The following is a 24282-nucleotide window of genomic DNA, read 5'->3' on the forward strand; positions in this document are numbered from 1 at the left end:
TATGTCAAGGGACTATTCCAAAATATTGCTGAATCGAAAGTTTCAAAAATTGGAAAGAATTCTGTTTTATACTTGGGATAATATGAAAATTAAGTTATGGTGCTTAGCAAAAGTTGAGTAGTATATTATGAGCAATAGGTGTGAAATTTCTTGCTCATGGCAATGGCGGCTTGCCCCTGATGGGATCTGGAAACCCCCAGTGAGCACAATTTGATATCTAGTCTGATATGTTTACCACTCAACCATGCTTCAGTATTATGATTTGTGTGATAGAGCAGGGGTATTAATACAACATTATTTTAATTTATAACTTGTTCTCTTTAAGTATGTATTTCATAAAATACTTCTTTTTTTTCAGCGGAAGAAATTTGTTCAAGTGAATAATTTATTACTGAGGATATGTAATAACTTTATGCATGTAGTCCAACAACCTACCCCAAAGATGGACTTCAACTTAGAGCCTGAGCTCTTAAAAGGGTTTGTACACTGATATGATTTTTAAAGCATTTTTTGAATATCTATCTCTTGGGTAACTGTTAAGTGGAAACTCGGCATAGCCTTGTTTCCGCTCTAAACAGTTATCCTTGGGCTATATGTTCCAGTCTGTACTGATAGCCAATGTAAGATCCTTATAATTTTGGTCGGGTTAGTAAATTAATCTAAAGTTATCATGCTTGTCAAGAATTATTGACACATCAAGGGAGTGCAATGTGAGTAAGAATTCATGTATATAATTTAGGTGTTGCCTCCCTTTGTATAAAATTTATGCTCCGAACTCTTTGGGGATGTCACTGTTTACAGACTGGTTGACAAAGTTACTTTTAGCTACTTTCCCCTGACCACTGAGGGTTTGAATCTTTCCAGAGACATTTAGTATTTCATGTGAAAAAGTTTAAAGGTGATTAATTCTAGTTTTACATTTCCTCAATATCTCTAAAACCATTTTGTAACTGTGTTAAATTTGCATTTTTAAGCATCTATCTGGGGATTCAATATTTATACATTATTATGCTCCTGCAAACAAAGGGAATAAGGGACAGCTTGTCAGTTCGTTGGCTGGCCAGTCCTGTCCTTTCATGTGAAATCTTATGAATGCTACTTCTGCCAGTCTTATAGATCTTGATAGATTTAATTTATTTTAAACTTAATTAATATAACCATACACTTTTTAGCTCATCTGAGCACAAAATACTTATAGATACCTTCAGGTGTAATACACAATTAGGTCACAGAATCTAAAAATGTACTGGGGCAACGAAGACTTTAATAATCTTCTTGAATAACTACAATTCTCAAAGCTAAGATATTTGACATATATAATCATTAGTTTGATAAACCATGGCTCTTGGGCCAAAAATTGCCCTGACTTGAGTAACATTTGTTACATTTACTTGTATGGGAAACTAGATTTAAAACTTTTCAGCTTAGAAAATATATAAGCTATACAATGATGAAGATATGATAAAATCAATGTTTTTTTAATCCGACTTGAAAATAATTATCAAAAATCACATGTCATTAAAGATAGATCAGATACCATGTAAAGTACAATGTATTTAATATTTCTTCAATAAGTGGTATACTCATTTTGAAGGCAAATAGATACCATAGTTACACACATGACACATATATACTTGTCTTGTAGTTGAAAATGATCTAAGTACAATCTTTATTACAGTCTTCATGTGGAAGGTGATACTACATTTGTGAACAGTTTGCAGTCAGAGCATTTCGGTGAGCCAGTAAGTCTTCCCGTTGCTTTTTCTGCTTTTATAAATATATAATGTTATCTGATTGTATGAAAATATCTTCAGTTGCTTGTATGAATATATTGAATTGCCAGCTTGTATGAATGTATGATTTTCACAGTCACCTTGTATGAGTATATCATTGTTTGCCTGCAGGAATATGTTGACAGTCTTTATTTTTCACTTACAAAATACAACGTAGTTTCATGCAATGTTCATAGGCCAAACAATGAATAGTTTGTGTGTATGAATTTTCATGCTCGTGTAGAAAACAGAATGTTTGTACATTAATGAATAAACATGAGAAAAGATGTGAAATAATATGATTACCTTTAATTTCATTGACCATATCAGAATCATTGTGCAATAAAGTTGGATGGGGTTGGTTAATGCAGATTTAATTTTCTAATTACTGGTGTATAAAGGAATTACCTTTTGTATAATAAATTGATTGGATTGCAAAATAAATGAATGACAGGTCTAAGTGGCCGCCTAAAGTATGTTGACACCACTTGGACTTGTGAAAAACATAATCATCACAGGTCATAAATTACTAACACATTATGCATCAGGTTATATCCTTTTGTTCACAGGGATTAATTTAGTTTAATACCCTTAAATAACCATTAGATAATTGTATTATTTTGCAGTGAGAAAGACCATCTTTAAATTTATCATTTAATGGTCTGGTATTGCAAGTCAAATAGTTTATTGGCATAAACATTTTACATGTTCATGGCCAAGTTTTATGATTGACTGTTTATAAATTAACATAAACATTGTATATTCAAGTACATTCATTAATTTTGTAAATAAATACAACTCTGCCTTGCTTAATTTTTGGAGTTATTGCCCCTTTGTTCATTTTAACACTTTGTCCGGGACACAACTAAGAAACTATTGAAAACAGAAAAACATGCCTATTCTTGTCCAGAGACCTTTTGATGTTTGCAAATGCATTATTGATTGATAGTGTACTTTGGAAATAAAAAATTCTGTTTACGTCAATATATGTTACATAACTTGTGACTTTTTCATCTTTAACGCATTGATCTGCAAATAACTTTTTTTTATATTGATATATAAACATGTTGTTGAAGATACTTTGGAAATAGCAACAACAAAAACTTTAAATATAGGTACATTTTCTAAAGCAACTATGTAAAGGAAAATTTTTGTAAGGAAACATGAATGTTAAATGTAATAATTTTTTGATGGCAGGTTGAAAAGAAATTTGTATGCAAATAGACAAAGACATTTTTACACAAATAGAAATATGTATTGAATACAAATAGACTTGCACATTTGAATATAGATATAAATATTTGTTTATGAATAGACATATACATTTTTATACAAATATACATTTTCATTTGAATACAACTAGGCATACAAATAGACATAGATATTTGTATACAATGTACACATAAACATTAACATTTGAATGCAAATAGACAGATACATTTTTTATACAAATAGACATGTATTTTTTTTGTACAAATAGACATAATATCTTTCAAATAGACATCGAAATTTGTATACACTTTAACATTTGAATGCAAAAAGACATTAACATTTGAATACAAATTGACATAACATTTGCAAACAATTAAATAGACATGGATATTTGTATTATCATTTGCATGCAAAAGACACAAACATTTTGATACAAATAGACATGAATATATAATTTCAAATTAGAGAATTGTCATATAGGATATACTTGTACCCGAATGAAAGAACAGAGTTGTTGCTAAGTAACATGTTAGAAGGTCGACAGATCATTGCCAGTATGACCGGGTTTAAAACATTTGCAGAGAGAGCTCTTAAAGGAACACTCGCTGAAAGTCCTGGTACTTTGTTACATTTGTACATGGATATTATAGAAAAATCAAACTCAATGATTTGGAGCTATTAACTTTCCCATCTTTGAATCAGAAACAGTCTGTTGTTAAAGATATGTTTATACTCAAATATTATATAATATATATATTCAACAGCCACGGGAGGGAAATTGTCCGCTCTGACAACAGCGGGAGGGGAATTGTCCAGGTTGTTAAAAGAACGGGAGGGGAATTGTCCGGGTTGATAAAAGAACGGGAGGGGAATTGTCCGCCGTGAAAAAATAACGGGAGGGGAAATGTCCGGGTTGTGAAAAAACATTCAAATTTACTGGGATGGGAATAGTCCGGGAGGGGAATTGTCCGGATACCTCCCTGGACACACTATCAATATAAGTTATAATACATACTATATATAGCATATAAGTATATACAATTATGTCAATAGTGTGTCCAGCACCTGGTGATTATACATCACAGCTGTTTGCAATTTGTTATTTACTTCCTTCTTTCACTTGACAATATTTTATTTTTTAATACATTTTCAAAATTTTTATGAAAATACACATGAATCTGGAGACATACTGCTTAAATGTACAGAAAAATTTACCCTTACCATCCATCATCCTAAATGTCTTAAAGAAACTCCACTGAGGTTCAAAAGTCTAAAACAAAAACAACTGAATTTCATATATGGAGCAATTAAAAAAGAAAAATAATAAAATAAAAAAAAAATAAAAAAATGTACTCAGAAATAAATTTAAAATCATGTTTGCTATTCTGAGCCCATTTTGAGTGGAAAGTACTGAACATCTGACCAAAAGATCAGCTTCCTTGCTCTTTCTAAATCAAAATAATTTAATATCTGTGAGTGAATTGAAACTTTGGTAGTTAGCAAATGTGAGTGATTTTGAGTTTCAGTGTCAAAATGATCCCTCAGTGGAGATAATTGAGCCGCATCACAACTAAACCAACATAGTTTGTGACCAGCATGGATCCAGACCAGCCTGCTCATCTGCGCATTCTCATCAAGATCCATGCTGTTGGCTTACCAACCATTTTACAAGTAGAGAAACTGATAGCGAACAGCATGGATCCTGATCAGACTGCGCAGATGCACAGGCTGGTCTGGATCCATGCTGGTCGCAAACACACAATGTTGGTTTTGCTATGACGCGGCTCATATTTGTAATGAATAAATGCCTATCTTTACTCATAAATTTGAAGGAAAAATTATTTACTCTTTCTTTTATTTAACAAAAATGTTTTTGTTTTTTTTAATTTTTCAGAAAATGTTTGGAATTTTCTGGAGAACATAGCAGAAAAAATCAGAGACGGGTAAGCTTGTCATCCTGAACATGTACAAAATATCAATTTTAGTTTAACTCTTTTCAAAGAAAAAAGTAGCTATTGTTATTAATATTGCCATTGCCCTTGCCACTGCCCTTGTCTTTGCCATCTGAAAACTTTAACATTGGTAACAATTTTTTGCTCGATTTTTTTTTAAGAAAAACAATAGAGGTATTGTTACAGACATGGCAGCATTGCAATCGCCATCCACAAACTTGAGCCTTGGCCATTATTTTTAAGTTCTTGGTGTATAGTTTTTATACTCGGCCACAACAACCCTTTGGATAAGACCTTCAAATTGACCTGACTGAACTTGACCATGATTCATGAATAACCTTGACCTTCAAAGTGCAATAGATGCTATAATAAGTTTGGAATTAATGAATGGATTGTCTTTGTAATTTCATACTTGAGCATATGGACAATGTTTTCAAGATCAGACTCAATTTGTTTTTGTTTGTGCAATAATCGACAGTCAAATTATTGAATTTTGCTACAATTGGCTATATCTTTGTTATTTCCTAATGGATTTGATTTATACTTGGGATTGATTTATACTTTGGCAAAGGATCACTTATAACAATTCAACTATGACTTTGACCTGTAAATGACCTTTACCTTTAGGGTAAAATATTGAAGTCAGCTTAGATTGTCATAACTTTATTACTTATTTACAGATTTGATTTATAGTTGGACAAAGAACATATATTACAAAGACAACTGACCCTAACAGTTAAGGTCAATTATTGAAATTTGCTTAAATTGTCATGACTTTGTTATTTATTTATGGATTTCATTCATTCTTGGACAAAAAAACACTTCAATTAAATGACATGACGATGATAATTCAGTTGCGACGTTGGCCATTGAATGACTGCCTGTCAAAGTCAAATATAAAATTTCAATTATATTTTGTTCAGAAAATTATGTTTCTATGAGAATGTACTGTATTCTTAACTACAATATTCTTCCTTCAATGTGTTTGACTGTAGGGAAAAAAAAGTGTTGCATTCGCTTGGCTGTGGCTCTTGTACGACTTATGTCACTGTTCACTTGAAAAAAATGTATTTGCTAGTGTCATGAATTTTCCGGGTTTTTTGTTCAAGATTAATTTAAGATTGATATTAGTATGCCCTATGATGACGCAAAAAATAACATTTTTAGACTTGTATTGTATTTAACTAAAAAAAAAAATCATTGCTTGAGCCATGGAACTTTCTAAGAATACTATAGTTGTTTGGATGTGAACATATTCATCTGTGTAAAGTGACTCACATTTTTTGAAGATCATTAAAATTGACACCTAATTTGGCAAAAAGTATTTAATAATATATTTAGACTTGTGTCATATGTAAATTCAAAAATACGATATTTATTTAGATGCACCAGTAATTTTTCAGGACTTTGTGATAAAACAGTGGAATGTCTGGGCTTCTGTGTGCTGTGAAAACATTTCTAGTTTATATAAGATTCTGATTTACTCTGGCAATACAATATTTTATGAATGTTGTCTTTAGATATTCTTCTACAAATAACTTAGAATTTTATGCTCATATTTTGTTCCTATTTTTAGAGCTCGGAAGGAGTATGAAATTATGCGCAGCATTAAAATGGAAAAGAAAGAGACTGATAGCATAAGTGTTAGACATGATGTAAGTATTTTCCTGAATATATTATCTGTGTAGATTGGTTCAATTTGATACTGCAAATGTAACAGCTATTTTGATTGGATTGTTTGTACAAGGTTTTACAGGTGACAGAAAGTTTAAGGGGTGTCTGTGACCAAGTGGTTTAGGTCTTTGGTTTTAAACCACTTGCATCACACTTGCCCTTCACTATACAATCTCAATAAGGAAAACATAGTAATTTTGACTACTCTATAAGGACCTGGTATCCTTAAAAAAAATGGCATCTTTTTCTTTATTTTAGAAAGGACCAAATTAACTAGACCAGAAATAGAGAATGCAGCTTATTAAACATAGTTTATGCATTCTCTTATTCAACTTAGACATTTTAACTATGACTTTCCTAGATTAAAAGAAAATTCTGCACTAAGAAAATTTATTTTACAAAAGATGATTATTTATAGTTTATCTTTAATTCAAGCAACTGTGTATATAAATGATTAAAACATAATAATTCTCCAATGAAAATTGAAGATGCTGTAAATAAGGGGGTGCATCAATAAATTCGTAAACTTTTTCAATAGAGGGGAAATGATTTAATTCAAGTACTTGAAATGATTAGTCTTTCTCAAAGTTACGTCCCATGCATGATTTGCACTTGTACTATCTCTCGACCCATGACTAAAACATGTGTTGTAGCAAGTCAGGTGACATCTCCCGTTGCTGTCTGTCCACAGCACACCTCAGTTCCTCTCTTGACTCAAATTTTGTACCACGAAGACTGTTTTCAAAGTTGGAAACAGCCAGGAGTCACAAATTGCTAGGTCCGGGCTGTTGGAAGGGTTTGACAAAGAGTTTTTCAAGCGTATCCATGACAATGTGGATGGAATGGCTCGGCGCCATGATGTAATATGCGGACCTAAGTAGTTGTGGGCCCTATCTCCTTATTGCCACCATGAAGTCCGTTCTTATTAATGTTGCATAATAATTCCCAGTGACTGTCGTTTTCAGAGGAACAAAGTGGTTTAGCATTACACCGTATGTATCACTGAATATAATGGCCATAACCTTTCCGGCTGACTTAGAAATTATCGCTTTTGTAGGGGAAGGCGAGGAAGGATGCTTCCAGACAGAACTCTGACATTTGCTTTCCGGTTCAAAAAGTGAATCCACATTTCATCACATGTTATCACTTGATTTAGAAAGTAATGGCCTTCTTCACGATACCTCCTGTCATCCTTACCCCCATCTGCATTGACGTCAAGAAACAAGGCACCCATCTTGCTGAAATGTGGCACATTCCTTATCTGTCAGTCATAATGCCCTGAGCTGTACCATATGAAGTAGCAAACTCATCTGCTACATGTTCCACACTTACTCATTTCTCTCGGAGTATGTACTCCTGAATGGCAGCCACTGTTTCTTCATCTGTTACAGTCACTGGTCTACCTGCACGACTTTCCCTTTCAGTTGCCTCTCTGCCGTATTTAAACCGCTTTATCCACTTTGAAATAGCACCTTTTGACAGAGCAGCTTCTCTGTAACTTTTTGCAAATCTTCACAAATGTCGGAAAAAGACTTTCCGAATTTTGTGTAACGATGTGCTGATTGTTGATGCTGTGTGACGCCATTTTCAAACTGCCGGCCGAAATGTGACATCAGTTATGGTTTATGACATCATAAGTGATGACGTCTAAAAAAGTTGTGTTTGTAGTATGATTCAATTTGAAATTTTCTGTTTTCACAGCATTTAAAGTTTCATTTTAAATGGACCAGTAGTTTTGACACTATTGAATTAGTTTACGAATTTATTGATGCACCCTAATAGCTATCAGGCTTGAATAATAATGTTTGTTTTTTGTAAATTACTTTTTCAGGAAATAATGCCATGGGACCCACCATACTTTGCAAATTATTGTCGCAAAAAACTGTAAGTATCATTTTTTTGTGTCGCCAACTACAGAAAAGCAGTAACATATAGGGATCACTTCTCCATTGTCAGTCTGTCTGCATAACCTAATAGGGATAGGGGTCATCGAACAGTTACAGTTACTGTAAACAGAACAAAAGTGTTAATTCTATAAAAATAGAAGATGGGGCCAATGGCACTATATTAAACAAAAGAAAATAACAAAAGAAATAACAAAAGAAATGACAATTAATTGGGTTATGCCAATAATTTGTGTGCAAAATTTCAAATCATTGGCTCACTCTGTTTTTCCAGAATAACAGTTAACAGTCACTTATAACTCAAATCTTTCGGGTAAGATTAGAGCTAAAAATTGATTTTCAAATTAATTCTCAACTTATTGCTCTATTATATATTGCATTATATTATTGCGAGTGACTTTGTTAATCTTTGTTAGAATTTCAAATTATATATTTTTTTGGGATTTTGACTTCAGTGAAGTTCCTTTAAACAAAAGCGGAACACTAATTAAAATTATAAACTAAGCAATACAGTGTGTATGTGTTATGTTGTTTCAGATATGATGAGGAAAGTATATGTGACTACTTCTCCTTGGGTGTATGTATGGAAGGACTTAACATGGTGTTTAAAAGTTTGTTTGATGTTACACTAGAAAATGTGAAGCCAGAGGAAGGTGAGGTGTGGCACTATGATATCTATAAACTGGTAAGTTTAGTGTGAGACATAATATGAGCCGCGTCACGACAAAACCAACATAATGCGTTTGCGACCAGCATGGATCCAGACCAGCCTGCGCATCCGCGGTCTGATCAGGATCCATGCTGTTCGCTTACCAACCCTATTACAAGTAGAGAAACTGATAGCGAACAGCATGGATCCTGATCAGACTATGCGGATGCACAGGCTGGTCTGAATCCATGCTGGTCGCAAACCCACTATGTTGGTTTTGTCATTACGCGGCTCATATAACGGGGACAAGCAAGTACCGACTAGATAAGCTGTTTTATGTTGCCATCTAATTGGCAGCTGATCAGTTATTAAGCTTAGTGTTTAAATTGTTTATTTATGCCATTATTTGGAAATAATTCATCAATAAATTTTCGTAAAATCATGTAAAGACCATTAAATTGAAAGCAGCATGAGAAAACAGTGTCTTAGATCATTTTACAAATTATGCCAATGATGTTAGCGTTGTCATTGATGTTAAAAAATTAAAAACTGAATTACCATTGATATTAAATATAATATGAACAGATAACATCAAGCAAGTTTTTTATTTATTTCAATAGCAATAGAATTGAATTTCTTTAAGAATTCAATATGTCAATTAAAATAAGTGAATGATGTTCAGGGTTGTTTTCTAATGCCAGCGTCATTATTTTATTTACCACAGGACTGTTAAAATCTCTGACTTATGTTTCACCTATTTACACTTTTAACTACAGAAAAAAATAAACATTTTCACAACAATCAATTGGACAAAATGGTGGCCCATTGGTCTGATTTGACAAAATGTAACGCAATGCTTATCTCCCGTTTGTTGTCCCATTATATTTTGTTCTTGGTTTATTATTTATCTACATGCTCAATTTCAAAGTTGTCAGTACAATTATTTAAAGATTTTTTGTTATTAAGCTGTGGAAAAGTATGTTAATAGTTTAAGAAATTTTTACTTGTAAATATGTACAATTTAAGGGACTAAGGTTGTTCTAACCTGTTATTATGTGTGTATTTTGTGGATAAGAGATATTTCTGTATATTCTGGCATGTTATAGGTTATGTCTTTAGATAGTTTGCGTCAAGTGCTACATGTAGATTAAACCTTTTTAATTGCACACTTTTTATTAGAACTATTTTAAATTTACTTTGAATATAACACAAATGTTTTTTTTGGTAATTTACATGGATTGTTAATGCCGTTGGTTATGAGTAACTAACTTTCTTCGTTTATTTCACAAAATTTTACTTCTTAATTCAATTTCAAAATTTTCATGAAAATTAGCATGAATCTGGGGGCTTGCTGCTGTAATTGATTTACACATGGGTTCTGTGAAATGCAACCTCAAAAGATAAAATGAAATGATAATGCAGAAAGCCCAAATAGTGATCATTTTGTCATTTATTTAAGTTTTCATTGAGCAGTTTGTAATTGTTACAGTATTGTTTAAATTCAGGCTGTAACACACAGAACTGAAGGTATTCTGGGATACATCTATTGTGACTTTTTTGACAGGAAAGAGAAACCTAATCAGGTAAGAATACTTCAAACCACAGAAGCCTGAGTGCAGCTGAGTTTAGTGAATGTATAACAAAAGCAAGAAATTTTCCAAAAACTTTGTTACCCTTCTGTTAGACATCTTATTACTGATTAGACTATCCAGGAAGGCTGATGGACTGATTGGCCAGAAATGATTAAAGTGTGTTATAAACCAGACAAACTTACTGGTCAAGGAAGGCCAATAACAGGTGTATGAATATTAAACTAGTTCAGAATAAATACCGTATAAGTGGTTTTTTCTGCGGGCTCCAAATTCTGCGGTTTTTCAAAATTTTGGCATACTTTTATTTCTGCGGCATATTCTTTGGACAAAATGTGATTTAAATTCTGCGGCTCATCTTATCAAAGTCTAATTCACGTTACTTTACCTATTTTATTTGCATGTACACATTTGCATTAAATTTTGTTTACCGTCGTCACCGCAGACCTATATTATATAGTAATTACAGTTTGCATCTTTAAATCTGTGTGGAATGACGTGTGAAAAATATACCACGGTAGTATCTTTAATTTTATAAATTGATAGAAGTTTATCGTAAATCAGACAACAATTAATGTATACGACGATTATTTAGCAGTATAAGGGTTTAAATGGTTTTAATGATTTAGTTGTAAACAAACCCTTAAGCGTACAGACAAACACTATGATGTTTGAATTTCTTTGTTCATAAATTGGCATAATTAACAACAATTACATCCTTACATGCACATATTGCATATTTAGCCGAAATCAATTTTATATAACTCGATGACCTGCCAACCGTTCTAATCCGTTAGTCTTTATTCCTTTAAAGGAAACAGGTCATAATGTAGGACTCATTTCTTTTTAAAAAAACAAAACTTGGAGAAATATTCTGCGGTTTTTAGCTCGACTATTCGAAGAATATGAGAGCTATTGTAGTCGCCCCGGCATCGGCGTCAGCGCCCGCGTCGGCGTCTGCGTTGGTTAAAGTTTTTTGTAAAGTCAAATATCTCAATTATTACTTGAGATATTCAATTGAAACTTACAATACTTATTTATAGTAACAAGGTACATCAGATTGACAAGTTGGATAACTCTGCCTACAATATTGACAGAATTATGCCCCTTTTTAACTTAGAAATTTTGGTTAAAGTTTTTTTTAAAGTCAAATATCTCAATTATTGCTTGAGATATTCAATTGAAACTTACAATACTTATTTATGGTAACAAGGTACATCAGATTGACAAGTTGGATAACTCTGCCTACAATATTGACAGAATAATGCCCCTTTGGTTAAAGTTCTTTTGTTAAGTCAAATATCTCAATTACTGCTAGATATATTTAATTGAAACTTACAATACTTATTTATGGTAACAATGTACATCAGATTGACAAGTTGGATAACTCTGCCCTCAATATTTACAGAATTATGCCCCCTTTGGAACTTAGAAATTTTGGTTAAAGTTTTTTGTAAAGTCAAATATCTCAATTATTGCTTGAGATATTCAATTGAAATTTAAAATACTTATTTATAGTAGCAATGTACATCAGTTTGCAAAATTGCATAACTCTGTCTGCAATATTTGCAGAATTATTTGCCCTTTTGAAACTTAGAAATTTTGGTTAAAGGTCTTCAAAGATATTTACTTGAAACTTTACACATGCACTTAGGGTCATAATTGGAGGGTCATAATTGTATGTCACTGACCAAGTTCCATAACTCTATCTTGCATTAAGGCTGATTCATATCCCCTTTTCTACTTAGTCTCTTGGTTAATGTTTACATGCAAGTTTTACATATCTCAATAACTATTAAAGATATTTATCTAAAACTTCACATATGCATTTAGGGTCATAATTGTAGGTCACTGACAAAGATCCATAATTCAATCTTGCGTTTAGGCTGATTTTTCTCCCCTTTTTCAACTTAGAAATTCATGGTAAAGTTTTGCTTGTAAGCTGTTATCTCAATAACTACTGAAGGGTTTGTGCCTTTTTTAGGACAATTTTATGCATTCATAATAATAAAGCAGTGATTTACTTGATAAAACATCTTAATAACAAGCCTTTGTACCTTTTCTGTCAAATTTATGTATTCATAATAATTAGAATTATTATACTCAATAAAAAAACCCTTGTGACATTGCCTTCCAAATAGTCAAGCCAATTCTGTATAATTAGACTCTCTGTAAGGCCTATAACATGAATTTATAAAAAAAAATTAGCCCTTTTGTGAACTTAAAAAATTTAACAATATCAAGGCTCTTTTACTATCAAGCACTTAGAATAGTCGAGCATGCTGTCCTACAGACAGCTCTTGTTATTTCTGCGGTGCTGAAACTGACCGCAGAAAACGCAGAAATAAAGTCACCACAGAAAAAAAACACTTATACGGTAGTTCATTTCAGTCTATTTATTGTAAATTATTATACCCCCACCACAAAATGTGGGGGAGGCTATAATGGATTCGCTTTGTCGCGTCGGTCTGTCCATCGGTCGGTCCGTCTCCATTTTCGTGTCCGCTCTATAACTCCCATACCAATTGAAGGATTTTCTTCAAACTTGGCTCAAATGTTCACCACAACAAGGGGATGTGCAGAACCCATGTTGCCCATGTGTCAGCTCAAGGTCAAGGTCACAATTGAAGGTCAAATATCAAACAATCAAATATTACACAGTATGTCGTGTCCGCTCTGTAAGTCCTACACTAATTGAAAGATTTTCTTCAAACTTGGCTCAAATGTTCACCCTCAACAAGAGGATGTGCAGAACCATGTAGCCCATGTGTCAGCTGAAGGTCAAGGTCACAATTGAAGGTCAAATATCAAACAATCAAATATTACACAGTATGTCCTGTCCGCTCCGTAAGTCATACACTAATTGAAAGATTTTCTTCAAACTTGGCTCAAATATTCACCTCAACAAGGGGATGTGCAGAACCCATGTTGCCCATGTGTCAGCTGAAGGTCAAGGTCACATTTGAAGGTCAAATATCAAACAATCAAATATTACACAGTATGTCGTGTCCGCTCTGTAAGTCCTACACTAATTGAAGGATTTTCTTCAAACTCGGCTCAAATGTTCACCTCAACAAGGAGATGTGCAGAACCCATGTAGCCCATGTGTCAGCTCAAGGTCAGGGTCACAATTGAAGGTCAAATATCAAACAATCAAATATTACATTATATGTCGTGTCCGCTCTGTAAGTCCTACACTAATTGAAGGATTTTCTTCAAACTTGGCTCAAATGTTCACCTCAACAAGGGGATGTGCAGAACCGATGTTACCCATGTGTCAGCTCAAGGTCAAGGTCACAATTGAAGGTCAAATATCAAACAATCAAATATTACACTATATGTCGTGTCCGCTCTGTAAGTCCTACACTAATTGAAGGATTTTCTTCAAACTTGGCTCAAATGTTCACCTCAACAAGGGGATGTGCAGAACCGATGTTACCCATGTGTCAGCTCAAGGTCACAATTGAAGGTCAAATATCAAACAATCAAATATTACACTTTATGTCATGTCCGCTCTGTAATTCCTACACTAATTGAAAGATTTTCTTCAATCTTGGCTCAAATGTTCACCTCAACAAGGGGATGTGCAGAACCCATGTCACCCTTTTGCCGGCTTAAGGTCAAGGTCACACTTGAAGGTCAAAAATTGACTTAGAAAATATTCTTAAATTTTAACATTTATTTGAATATTTCTGAATCTAGAAAAGGTTTTTGCTTGAAACTTAAAATGTATTTGAAGTGTCACAATTAAGATATGCTGGTCAAGTTTCATAATTCTGTATTGCATTTTAACAAAGTTATGCCCCTTTTTAAGTCTTCAAATTTACATACAATCAAATATATAACAATATGTCGTGTCGGCTCTATAAATCCGATACTAATGGAAGAATTTTCTTCAAACTTTACTCAAATGTTCACCTCAACAAGGTTATGTGCAGAATTTATGTCACCTTTGTGCCTTCTAAAGGTCAAGGTCACACTTGAAGGTCAATAATTGACTTAGAAAATGTTCTTAAATTTTAACATGTACTTGAATAATTCTGAAACTAGCACAGGTATTTGTTTGAAACTTTAAGATATATGAGATGTCGCAAATAAGATATGCAGGTCAAGTTTCATTACTCTGTTTTGCATTTTGACAAAGTTATGCCCCTTTTTAAGTCTTCAAATTTACATACAATCAATACTAGACAGTATTTTGTGTCGGCTCTATAAATTCTATACTAATGGAAGGATTTTCTTCAAACTTTACTCAAATATTCACCCCAACTGGGCGATGTGCAAAACCCATGTTACCCGTGTGCCAGATTAAGGTCAAGGCCACACTTGAAGGTCAAAAATTGACTTAAAAATAAAATGTTTAGTACATAGGGAAAATGAAAGGTTTTTTGTAACTGTTTCGAACATGATTTGATAATATATTTATACTATTACCTGTACTGTTAGTCTTTTTTTCACCAGAGATAATTTCTTTTTATGTATTTATGCCACACAAGTTATTGCCTTAACCACCTTTCCAAGTCCTCTTCTGTCAAGGACATTGGTGGGGGTATGAATCGCATTCAGCGATAGTTCTAGTTATGAGATGTATTGCAAATAAACACATTAATAGATAATGATTATAGTATTGTATAAGTGGAAAATTTTGCATCAAGGAAATATTTGCGATTTTTGCAAATTGAAATTATTCGCAAATGTTTGGTCACAGAAAATTATTTCTGTTCAGGCAAACTTTCTCCTATCATTTGAAAACACATTTTCATTCAGTATCTTACATCAATAAGTTTGACTGTTCACTGTGTTCAGTTACTGAGATTAATTTTGAAATCCTTCAAGCAACAAAAAATGGACTGTTCCAAATTCAAAGAATGGCTAGTCCATTTCCAAAAATAGGCAGGATAAGGGTTAAGTTCAATGTCAGAAAATGTGTTTTTGTGATTATGTACATGTAGGTATTTTATTACAAGTGATTATAGGGCATCCCTTGGGCGAGTGGTTAAGGTCGTTGACTTCAAGCTACTTGCCCCTCACCGCTGTTGGTCAAATCCCAATAGGGACTTTAGATTCTGTCATGTGAGGAAGCCATCTAGCTAGATTTACGGAATGTCGGTGGTTGTACTCGGGTGCCTATTCGTGCTTGAAATAATGCATGGAAGAGGTTGACCTCCATCTGTTAAACTTGAATGTCACCATAATTATGACTTATATGCCTGTGTGACATAAAACACAATCAAAATAAAAAAATCAAGACAGTGATTATTTTACATTTAATATTGCAGGATTGTCATTTTACGATACATGGTGGTAGAATGAAGGAAGATGGGGAATATCAGCTGCCCATCGTAGTACTACATCTGAATTTTATGTTCCCAGGATCCTTCACTCCTACGTTGCTCCAACCCAGCCAGCTGGAGAATTTGTTCCATGAGTTTGGACATGCCATGCATTCAATGTTAGGCAGAACTCAATACCAGCATGTTACTGGTATATGATTTTTTTTTTCATTTCTTTGTTTAAATTGCCATTAAATCTTTACAACAATGATGTTTCTTAAAAACAAACCAAAAGGGAAATAAAAAAAAAAGAGCTGCATGTAAGTTGTGCATTTTGTGCTTGCTTTTGTTTACTTTCCAATACTACTCAACTTGTTCATTGTGATCAGATTTTGCTGTCTTGCCTTCATCTTGCAACCCTCATTTTTACTTAATGGCTCATTATGCTTAAGAAATGCTGTTATTCTTATTCCTCAAAGTTTTCTATTTTTTATGTGCTTTTATAGTTTCCAAAAAGTTACTCATTGGCCAATTAACTGAACCAACTTTTGCGTCTGTTGCTTTTTGGCAATTAGTGATAGTTACAGTGATTTAGTATTTTGTATGGAAGTCAAAATACTACTTTGTTGACATTTTGCTACTTTTGTGACAAATTATTTCAAGTTTATCTAAAATTTCTTCAAGTAACAAGCATCTTACATATTTTAAGCGTTGTTCAAATGTTATAAAATTCATATTTGCCCTCTCTAAAATAGTAAAAATTTCTTCTTTTCTGAGGCTTAATGTGCACTTAACATCACGAAAACCATAATGTTATTTTCATCTTGTAACTGAGATACATAACTAATTTTGTAACTTAAAAGTCTTTAAAAGTGACATTAAGCTCATATTTTCATTGCCAAGTTAAGCTGAATTGACTTTATATTTCAAGAGATTGTCTGTTTAGATGATGTTTGACCAACAGATTATATTGGAAAAAGTTTAGGATAAATTTAAAATATGCCTAAAATATAAAAAGACTGCCCCACTCTTTTTATAAATTGAACATAACAGGTAAATTCCAAATGAATTTTACTGAATTTTGTTTTAATCGGCTTGTTATTTATTGTTTATGCAAAGTAAATTATTAAATCAAAAGGAATTATGGCAAAATGAAAATTTATTTTGACTCTCACCTGTTCACTCACCAAATACCTTTAGATGGGCATAATGTCACTTTAAATCACACTAGGTTCTTTGCTTATTTACCTGAATTTCTAAAATATTAGTCTTCACTCAGGGATAAGTAACCTGAAATTCTTAAAATCTTATCAGATCTACTGTATTTAGGTTATTTTACTATTATCACTATTGAATTCAGTTAGTTGACCTCATGTAAAAGTACATAACTATTTGTTCTTATATCCCATCCCAATGACATACTTATGATGTTTCTCTAGTTGTATAATGTTAAGTAGATGACCTCAATAAAAATGCTCAGGTTTATTTTAATGAAACACCTCTTAATTGGTTTTTTATTTGTTTTTTGTCTTATGTATAGATATATATATATACATATATTTGACCTGTCTAATCATTTTTTAGTTTATTTGTTATACTGACATTTAAACCTCGAAAAGTACTTTAAGGAAAGGTTATATGTTAATATGACCTTTATTTTTGTATTGTACTGTATGTAAATTTGTTGGCAATTTGAAAAGTAGTTCATGCGCTAGAAGTGCTCCAAGCTTCACTTTGTACTTCAGTATACTGTGTTGGTGCAACGTAAAACCCGACAAAAAATTTAAAACCAAAGAAAAAACAAAATGTTTTTATGTTAAAGGATTCAATTCTTTTCATTTAATGTAATTAATCTTTAATGTTAATCATTTCAGCTGGTTAAAGCTATTGTTTCTGTATACAAGTAAAGTCAAGAGCTATTAAAATTAATGTGTCTGTCTTAGTTTTATATTATGTTAGTTGACCTTGATTGATATTTTTATTTCATATAGGGTATATTATTTAGCTAATTTAAAATTTACTGAAGAACTTGAAATGTTACAGTAAATTACAATTTTTAAGCATGATTATATAGCAATAAGTATTAAAACTTATGTATTGAGTTCTATAATTAGAATCACTATTGACATAATAATGGTTCAAAGATAATACAGGCATGTGAAATAAATACAGGCATGTAAAATACCTAATATTGTGTGTTTTTTAAGCTGATTTTTTTAAATCTCCATTTATACTTGTGACGGAACGGTTTTTATTAAAGAAGTCCTGACTGAGCTTAAGACACTATAGCTGTATTAATTCCACAAACTTACGACCCCATGAAATTGCCTTCTGCTGGCAAACCACGAAATGTTATGCCTCAAATCAAATAATTTCACACTTTTGAATAAAGATGTCTTATTATTAAACACAACACTTTGTACCATGTATATCATTAATCAATCCAAAACAATCTTAAATATGTAATTACTAACTGGTTAAGATATATTTTAACCTTGCCCTCTTGATTTACTGAGTCAGTATCTAGTCAATGCAGTACTGTATTGTGTCAACAGAATTTAGTGAGGGCAGGTGTGTCCTGCATAGTTTGTCACTTTTTGCCTTACTTGAGTAAGCCGTTTTTTTATTATCTTTGAGGTTTGATGACCATATGATACCTGTGTTTAATATTTAGCTTAAATGTTTTCATTTTGCTGTTTGTTACAGGAACCAGATGTCCAATTGACTTTGCTGAAGTTCCGTCAGTATTAATGGAGTATTTTGTCTCCGATCCAAGGGTGAGATTTTATTATACAATTTAAAGAAATGATAATTTATGGCAAACATTTCAGTGTTTTAACCCTTAACATGCTGAATATATTAAATGGACTTGTCCCACTTCCATTTTTGGGACTGTCCATTATCAATTTTAGGGATATCAATTTGAATATTTAAAGTTTGTCCGCCAATAGTATAGAGCCTGGTCAGACTGCACGGATGTGCAGGCTGGCCTGGCTCTATACTGGTGGCAAAGGCTTAACATTTTCGGTTCCAGCACTTTAAGGGTTAATTTTTGACACGGCATAGCCTAATATAATTTTCTATATATTTTAAATCTGTTTTTAGCTAATGATAAGAATTAAGTTTTAATGACTTTTTTTCTGTGCTTGTTTACAGGTGCTGTCAGCATTTGCCAAGCATTACAAGACAGGGGAACCACTTGAAGGTGAAAGATTGATGAATTTCTGTAAGAGCAAGAGATTGTTTTTGTACTCAGTAAGTAAAAATTAACTTTATAACATCCTGATAACCTTAAGTGATAAGCCTTTGCTCCCAGTATAGAGCTAGCCCAGTCTGCAATATTATATAGTCTGACCAAGTTCTATATTTCTTGAAGCTCAATTTTTTAGCTTCACTTTTCGAAGACCAGTTTACCTTTGTCATTAAGGTCCAATTGCTCAGAAACGATAAGGGCTATTCGCTTCAAACTTAGTATACATGTTGATTGTCAAAGAAGGATGTCAGTTTTAAGGGTGCAGACAGTCCTAAAATTTAATGTTTGTAAAGTTATGTCTAAAATTTAATGTTTGTAAAGTTATGTTAACTATCAAGCAATGAGAAAAATGGAGTAATCTGTCTTGATGTATTTTGATGTTAAAATCCCTTAAATTTCAAATGGACTGTTCCAAGATTAAAGATGAACCCAACAACAACAAAAAGGTCACCATTTGATATATACAACAAAGTGTTGGTGGTTCTAATAATGTTACTGCTCCTGTCTGAAATAGTGCATGGAGGGGGTAATATGATGTTGTTTTTACCTTGGAAAACTGGAGAGTTTTCATATGACATGGCCTTTTAAGGTGTTTATGTTACTTACACATAAACATAAAAAAAATGATATGAAAGATATTTGGTTCATTCGGACATTTGTTTGCTATGATTTGTACATTTTCACATGCCTATATATCAACCGTCTGAATGCGTAACATAATTTCAGGATTACCAACTACAGGTGTTTTATGCACTGGTAGATCAAGCCTTCCATGGATCCTGGAAATCTGACACTTATGATTGTTCATATACTGATATTCTTAGAGACATACAAAACAAGTATTATGGAATACCACATGTGAAAGATACTGTAAGTTTTGTTTCTTCTGTTATAAAGTTATTGAAATGTAGCAAATATTTAGTTGATAAAGTGTATATCTGCCTTTTAACAAAAAAATTTAAAGTTTTACATTCCTCAAATAACATAAGTACTGGTTTGTCCAGGACACAATTGGGGAAAATAATCAATTTTACAAAAGTAATTATCTAATATGTATTAAAGCACAAAATTTTCTTTCTATCTATAATATGTGCTTCACGCTTTATATGGTATGTGCTTTACCCATGTTATGTTATGTGCTTTACTGTAATATTTACAATATTTAACAAGATAGTGATATGCTTTGTATGAATGCAGCATTAAAGATTATAATCATATTACCAGTTCAAAAAGTTTCACATGTTCTATTTTGATAAAGGCATCTGTTGTGAAATATTGTTTGTGTTTTCTAGGCCTGGCATCTTAGATTTGGTCATCTTGTTGGATATGGTGGTAAATACTACTCCTACCTTATGTCCAGGGCAGTAGCTTCTAGAATCTGGCGACAGTTCTTCAAAGATGACCCGTTCAATCGGTAAATTTTTCTAATTTTATAGCATACTGGTCTTTGCTGCGTAATTGAAATTTATTGCATATAGTAAAAAGCATTTCTAAAGGATACAATGATCCAGTACAGATTGACAGGAATGCCTGTTTTTTTGTTTGTTTGGGTTTTGTTATTGTTAATTTATATATTTATTTTTTTTGCCAATGGAACCAGATAGAACATCGGTGGTTCTATTTTTCGTAGATGCCCTCTTGTGCCTGAAAGAATACTTTTAGGGGCACCTGAGATCTTGCTCCACTAGTAAATCAGGAATACGGGTAATGGCCATATGACCTTTACAAATGTAGTTTGAGTTAAAACTAAACAACATTTTTATTATACAGTGTATAGGTGTGACAGACAGTTATAAGATTTGTGTTGATTTCATCTTTATGAGTGATTCTAAGATGATAGATTATGGTTATGATTAAAGGATTATGGTTTCACATAATGGATGTATATGTATTGGTTTTTCACCATCACACAACTACAACTGGCAATTGACTGTTGCTGTTTCCACAGTACACAAAAAATTAAACTTTATATATTTTATTTACAGTGAGAATGGTGAGAGATACAGACAAGAGCTTTTGGCTCATGGTGGGGAACGTCATCCAAGTGAACTTATTGAAGGTAAACTGTTACTCTCCCTTTAAAAATTCTTTTTAAGAGTTTTTCTGTTTTTCCACACAATGTTTTATTTTTACCTTATAAACCCAAGCATTTACCTTTAAAGTACACTAGAAATGCACTTTAATACTGTCCAATTGTCAACAATACTTATTGACGTTATTTTGTAAGTACATTAGTATTTTCAGTAGCACACTGGCACTGGTCACTTGTATAACATCGTGAAAGAGTTTTGCTGTTATGATTAGATTGAAGAATATATTTATAATACCAATTGTTTTCTACACCATGTTTTATTTTTATACTTTATAAACCCAAGGTGGCATTTACCATTAAAGTGCACTAGAAAATTTACTTTAATGCTGTCCAATAGTCAATAATAGTTATTGCCTGTATTTTATAAGTTTATTAGAATTTTCAGAAGTACACCAGCACTGGTCATTTATATTTCATATTGCTGTCTTGACTAGTAATAAGTGCTATATTCATTTATACAGAGTGCCATGTTCACTAGTAATTTGTAAACTATTATTGTTACTTGTACATTATGTCATGTTCACTAGCTAACTGTCATGGTTACAAGTACATGATGCCATGTTCACTAATGCATTGTGTCATGTTCACTAGTTAACTGTTATGGTTACTAGTACATGATGCCATGTTCACTAATGCATTATGTCATGTTCACTAGTTAACTGTTATGGTTACTAGTACATGATGCCATGTTCACTAATGCATTGTGTCATGTTCACTAGTTAACTGTTATGGTTACTAGTACATGATGCCATGTGTCTTTGTTGTCATTGTTGTTGTCATCTTCATGCAAAAAAGTTTATTGTTGCAGGTTATTCAAACATTTTAAGTTATCAACAAGAAACTTTGAAACTTGCTTATCAAGACTAGACCAGGGGTATTATTCTAAAAGCTGTATTTTTGGAGTTATGCCCTTTTTCAACTTATTATTTTTGTCAGAATTTGTTATTTTATTGAGAGTTAACACCACATGATGTGCTCTTGTTCACTAATACTTTACTGTTCTTGCTATTTGTTTTTAACTATTCTGAACTATTATCATTTGTATAGTAACATAGTGTTGTACTGTTTCTCTTAAATATTGCTCAAAAATAAATGTCCATTCTAATGTTGTTTAATTATCATTAATTTTATTTCGTTTTGTTTTTTTCCAGCACTTCTTGGTGAGAAGCCAACAATTGAGATGCTTACTGAATCATTAGTTGAAGATCTGCGACAACGGTCCCTTATTCCAGCATGAGACATTGAATGTTGACTTATATTGACTAGATTCATTTGAATTAAAACTGGGAAAAGATCAGTGTAGTCTATGCCAACACAATGTGTTCAAGTTTTGATTGAAAACTTGAAAAAAAAAAGATTATTAAATCGACCAACTGTGGTTGAGTGGTCCTGATTCTGATGGATATATTACACTGGCTTTGATACTTTGTTATGTTAATGTTTTCCAGTGACATCTGTTGTTGATAATCTCTAGCTGGTAAAGACTAATGAGCCACGTCACGACAAAACCAACATAATGGGTTAGCGTTTCGTCGTGACGCGGCTCAAATGTCAGTTATGAAGATTGTTTGTGGCTCAGAATAAATTGTCATTCAGGCTACGTCCAATTGTTAGTTGTTTATATCATATATTTACATGTTTAAATTGCAGAGCTGTCATTGATTCAGTGCAAATGATATCAACAATATATTGATATCGGATGACAAATATCAATGATACACCAATATATCAATAATTACCATAATAATCTGTCTGTCATTCACTTTAATACCTGTTTTGACTTCAGTTAAAACATGGTCTGTTTTAGTTTAGTGTCTTGTTTAATAAAAAGCCCTTTGCATGATTTTTTTCCAGACAATATTTGTATGTCATCATTGCTGTGAAATTTTTCCACTATATAACAACAGCATAATGTTAGACATAGATAACTGATTCTGTATATGTTTAGTCTGACACGTTAACCAATCAGCCATGCTGCCACAACCCTCTTTACTCAGTAGGGAGAGCATTGGATAAGTAATGCTGGGGTTGCTGATTTGATCTTAGAGTAAGGTATCATTTCTGTTACATTGATTGTGTATTGTAAATTGTCTCTTATCCTGAATTGTGTGGATTACTTGTCAATCACATGCTGAAAATAGATAATTTCTGGTTAGTTGTCCAGGAAAAGCCGGTAAGGTAGATCAGCTACCAAGATATGATTTAATATTATGTTAAAATGGGCATAAAAAGCTCAAAATATAAATAAGAGGCTAATTATAGCCCAAATTTTTAGCTCACCTGAGCATATGCTCAGGGTGAGCTATTAGGATCACTCTTCGTCCGTCGTCTGTCGTCCGTCGTACGTTGTCCGTTCACACTTTTCAAATGACATCTCCTCTGAAACCATAAGGCAGATCATAATGAAACTTCACAGGGATATTCCTTGTGTGAAGCCTTAACAAAGTTGTTCAAAGAATTCCATTCCATGCAGAACTCTGGTTGCCATGGCAACTTAAAAAAATCTTCTTTTAAAGAACCCAAAGAGCTAGAGCTAAGATATTAAGCATGAAACATCTTCTAGTGAGTGTCTACCAAGATTATTCAAATAAAAGCCCTGGGGTCAGAATTGGCCCCGCCCCAGGGGGTCATTGATTTTCCCTATAGGCATATAGTAAAAACTTAAAAAAATCTTCTTCTAAAAAACCCAAAGAGCTAGAGCTTAGATATTTGGCATAAAACATGTTCTAATGGATGTCTACCAAGTTTGTTCAAATAAAAGCCCTGGGGTCAAAATTGGCCCCGCCCCAGGGGGTCATTGATTTTCCCTATATGCATATAGTAAAAACTTTAAAAAATCTTCTTTTAAAGAACCCAAAGAGCTAGACCTAAGATATTAAGCATGAAACATCTTCTAATAAGTGTCTACCAAG

At 32.7% G+C, this 24282-nt stretch overlaps 1 protein-coding gene across 1 annotated transcript; it reads left to right on the top strand.

Annotated features, from left to right (window-relative positions):
- Positions 1 to 338: 338 nt before the first annotated feature.
- On the top strand, positions 339 to 23855 carry LOC132740521 (mitochondrial intermediate peptidase-like). Its single transcript, XM_060728443.1, has 15 exons — positions 339 to 477; positions 1679 to 1741; positions 3444 to 3601; positions 4879 to 4927; positions 6513 to 6591; positions 8442 to 8494; positions 9052 to 9199; positions 10669 to 10746; positions 16032 to 16236; positions 18732 to 18802; positions 19182 to 19280; positions 20005 to 20148; positions 20571 to 20692; positions 21264 to 21337; positions 22522 to 23855. Exons 1-15 carry the CDS (start codon positions 413 to 415, stop codon positions 22605 to 22607), a joined length of 1494 nt encoding a protein of 497 aa, XP_060584426.1. The 5' UTR covers positions 339 to 412; the 3' UTR covers positions 22608 to 23855.
- The last annotated feature ends 427 nt before the right edge of the window (positions 23856 to 24282 follow it).

Source organism: Ruditapes philippinarum, unplaced genomic scaffold (genome assembly GCF_026571515.1).
Source record: "Ruditapes philippinarum isolate M1 unplaced genomic scaffold, ASM2657151v2 ctg22775_1_1_1_1, whole genome shotgun sequence".
Lineage (NCBI taxonomy): Eukaryota > Metazoa > Mollusca > Bivalvia > Venerida > Veneridae > Ruditapes > Ruditapes philippinarum.

Coding starts and splice junctions, on each gene's coding strand:
- LOC132740521 (XM_060728443.1), top strand. CDS start 413: ATGCATGTAGTCCAACAACCTACCCCAAAGATGGACTTCAACTTAGAG. Junction 1,742..3,443: donor TCAGAGCATTTCGGTGAGCC/AGTAAGTCTTCC, acceptor TATATAATTTCA/AATTAGAGAATTGTCATATA. Junction 8,495..9,051: donor AATTATTGTCGCAAAAAACT/GTAAGTATCATT, acceptor ATGTTGTTTCAG/ATATGATGAGGAAAGTATAT.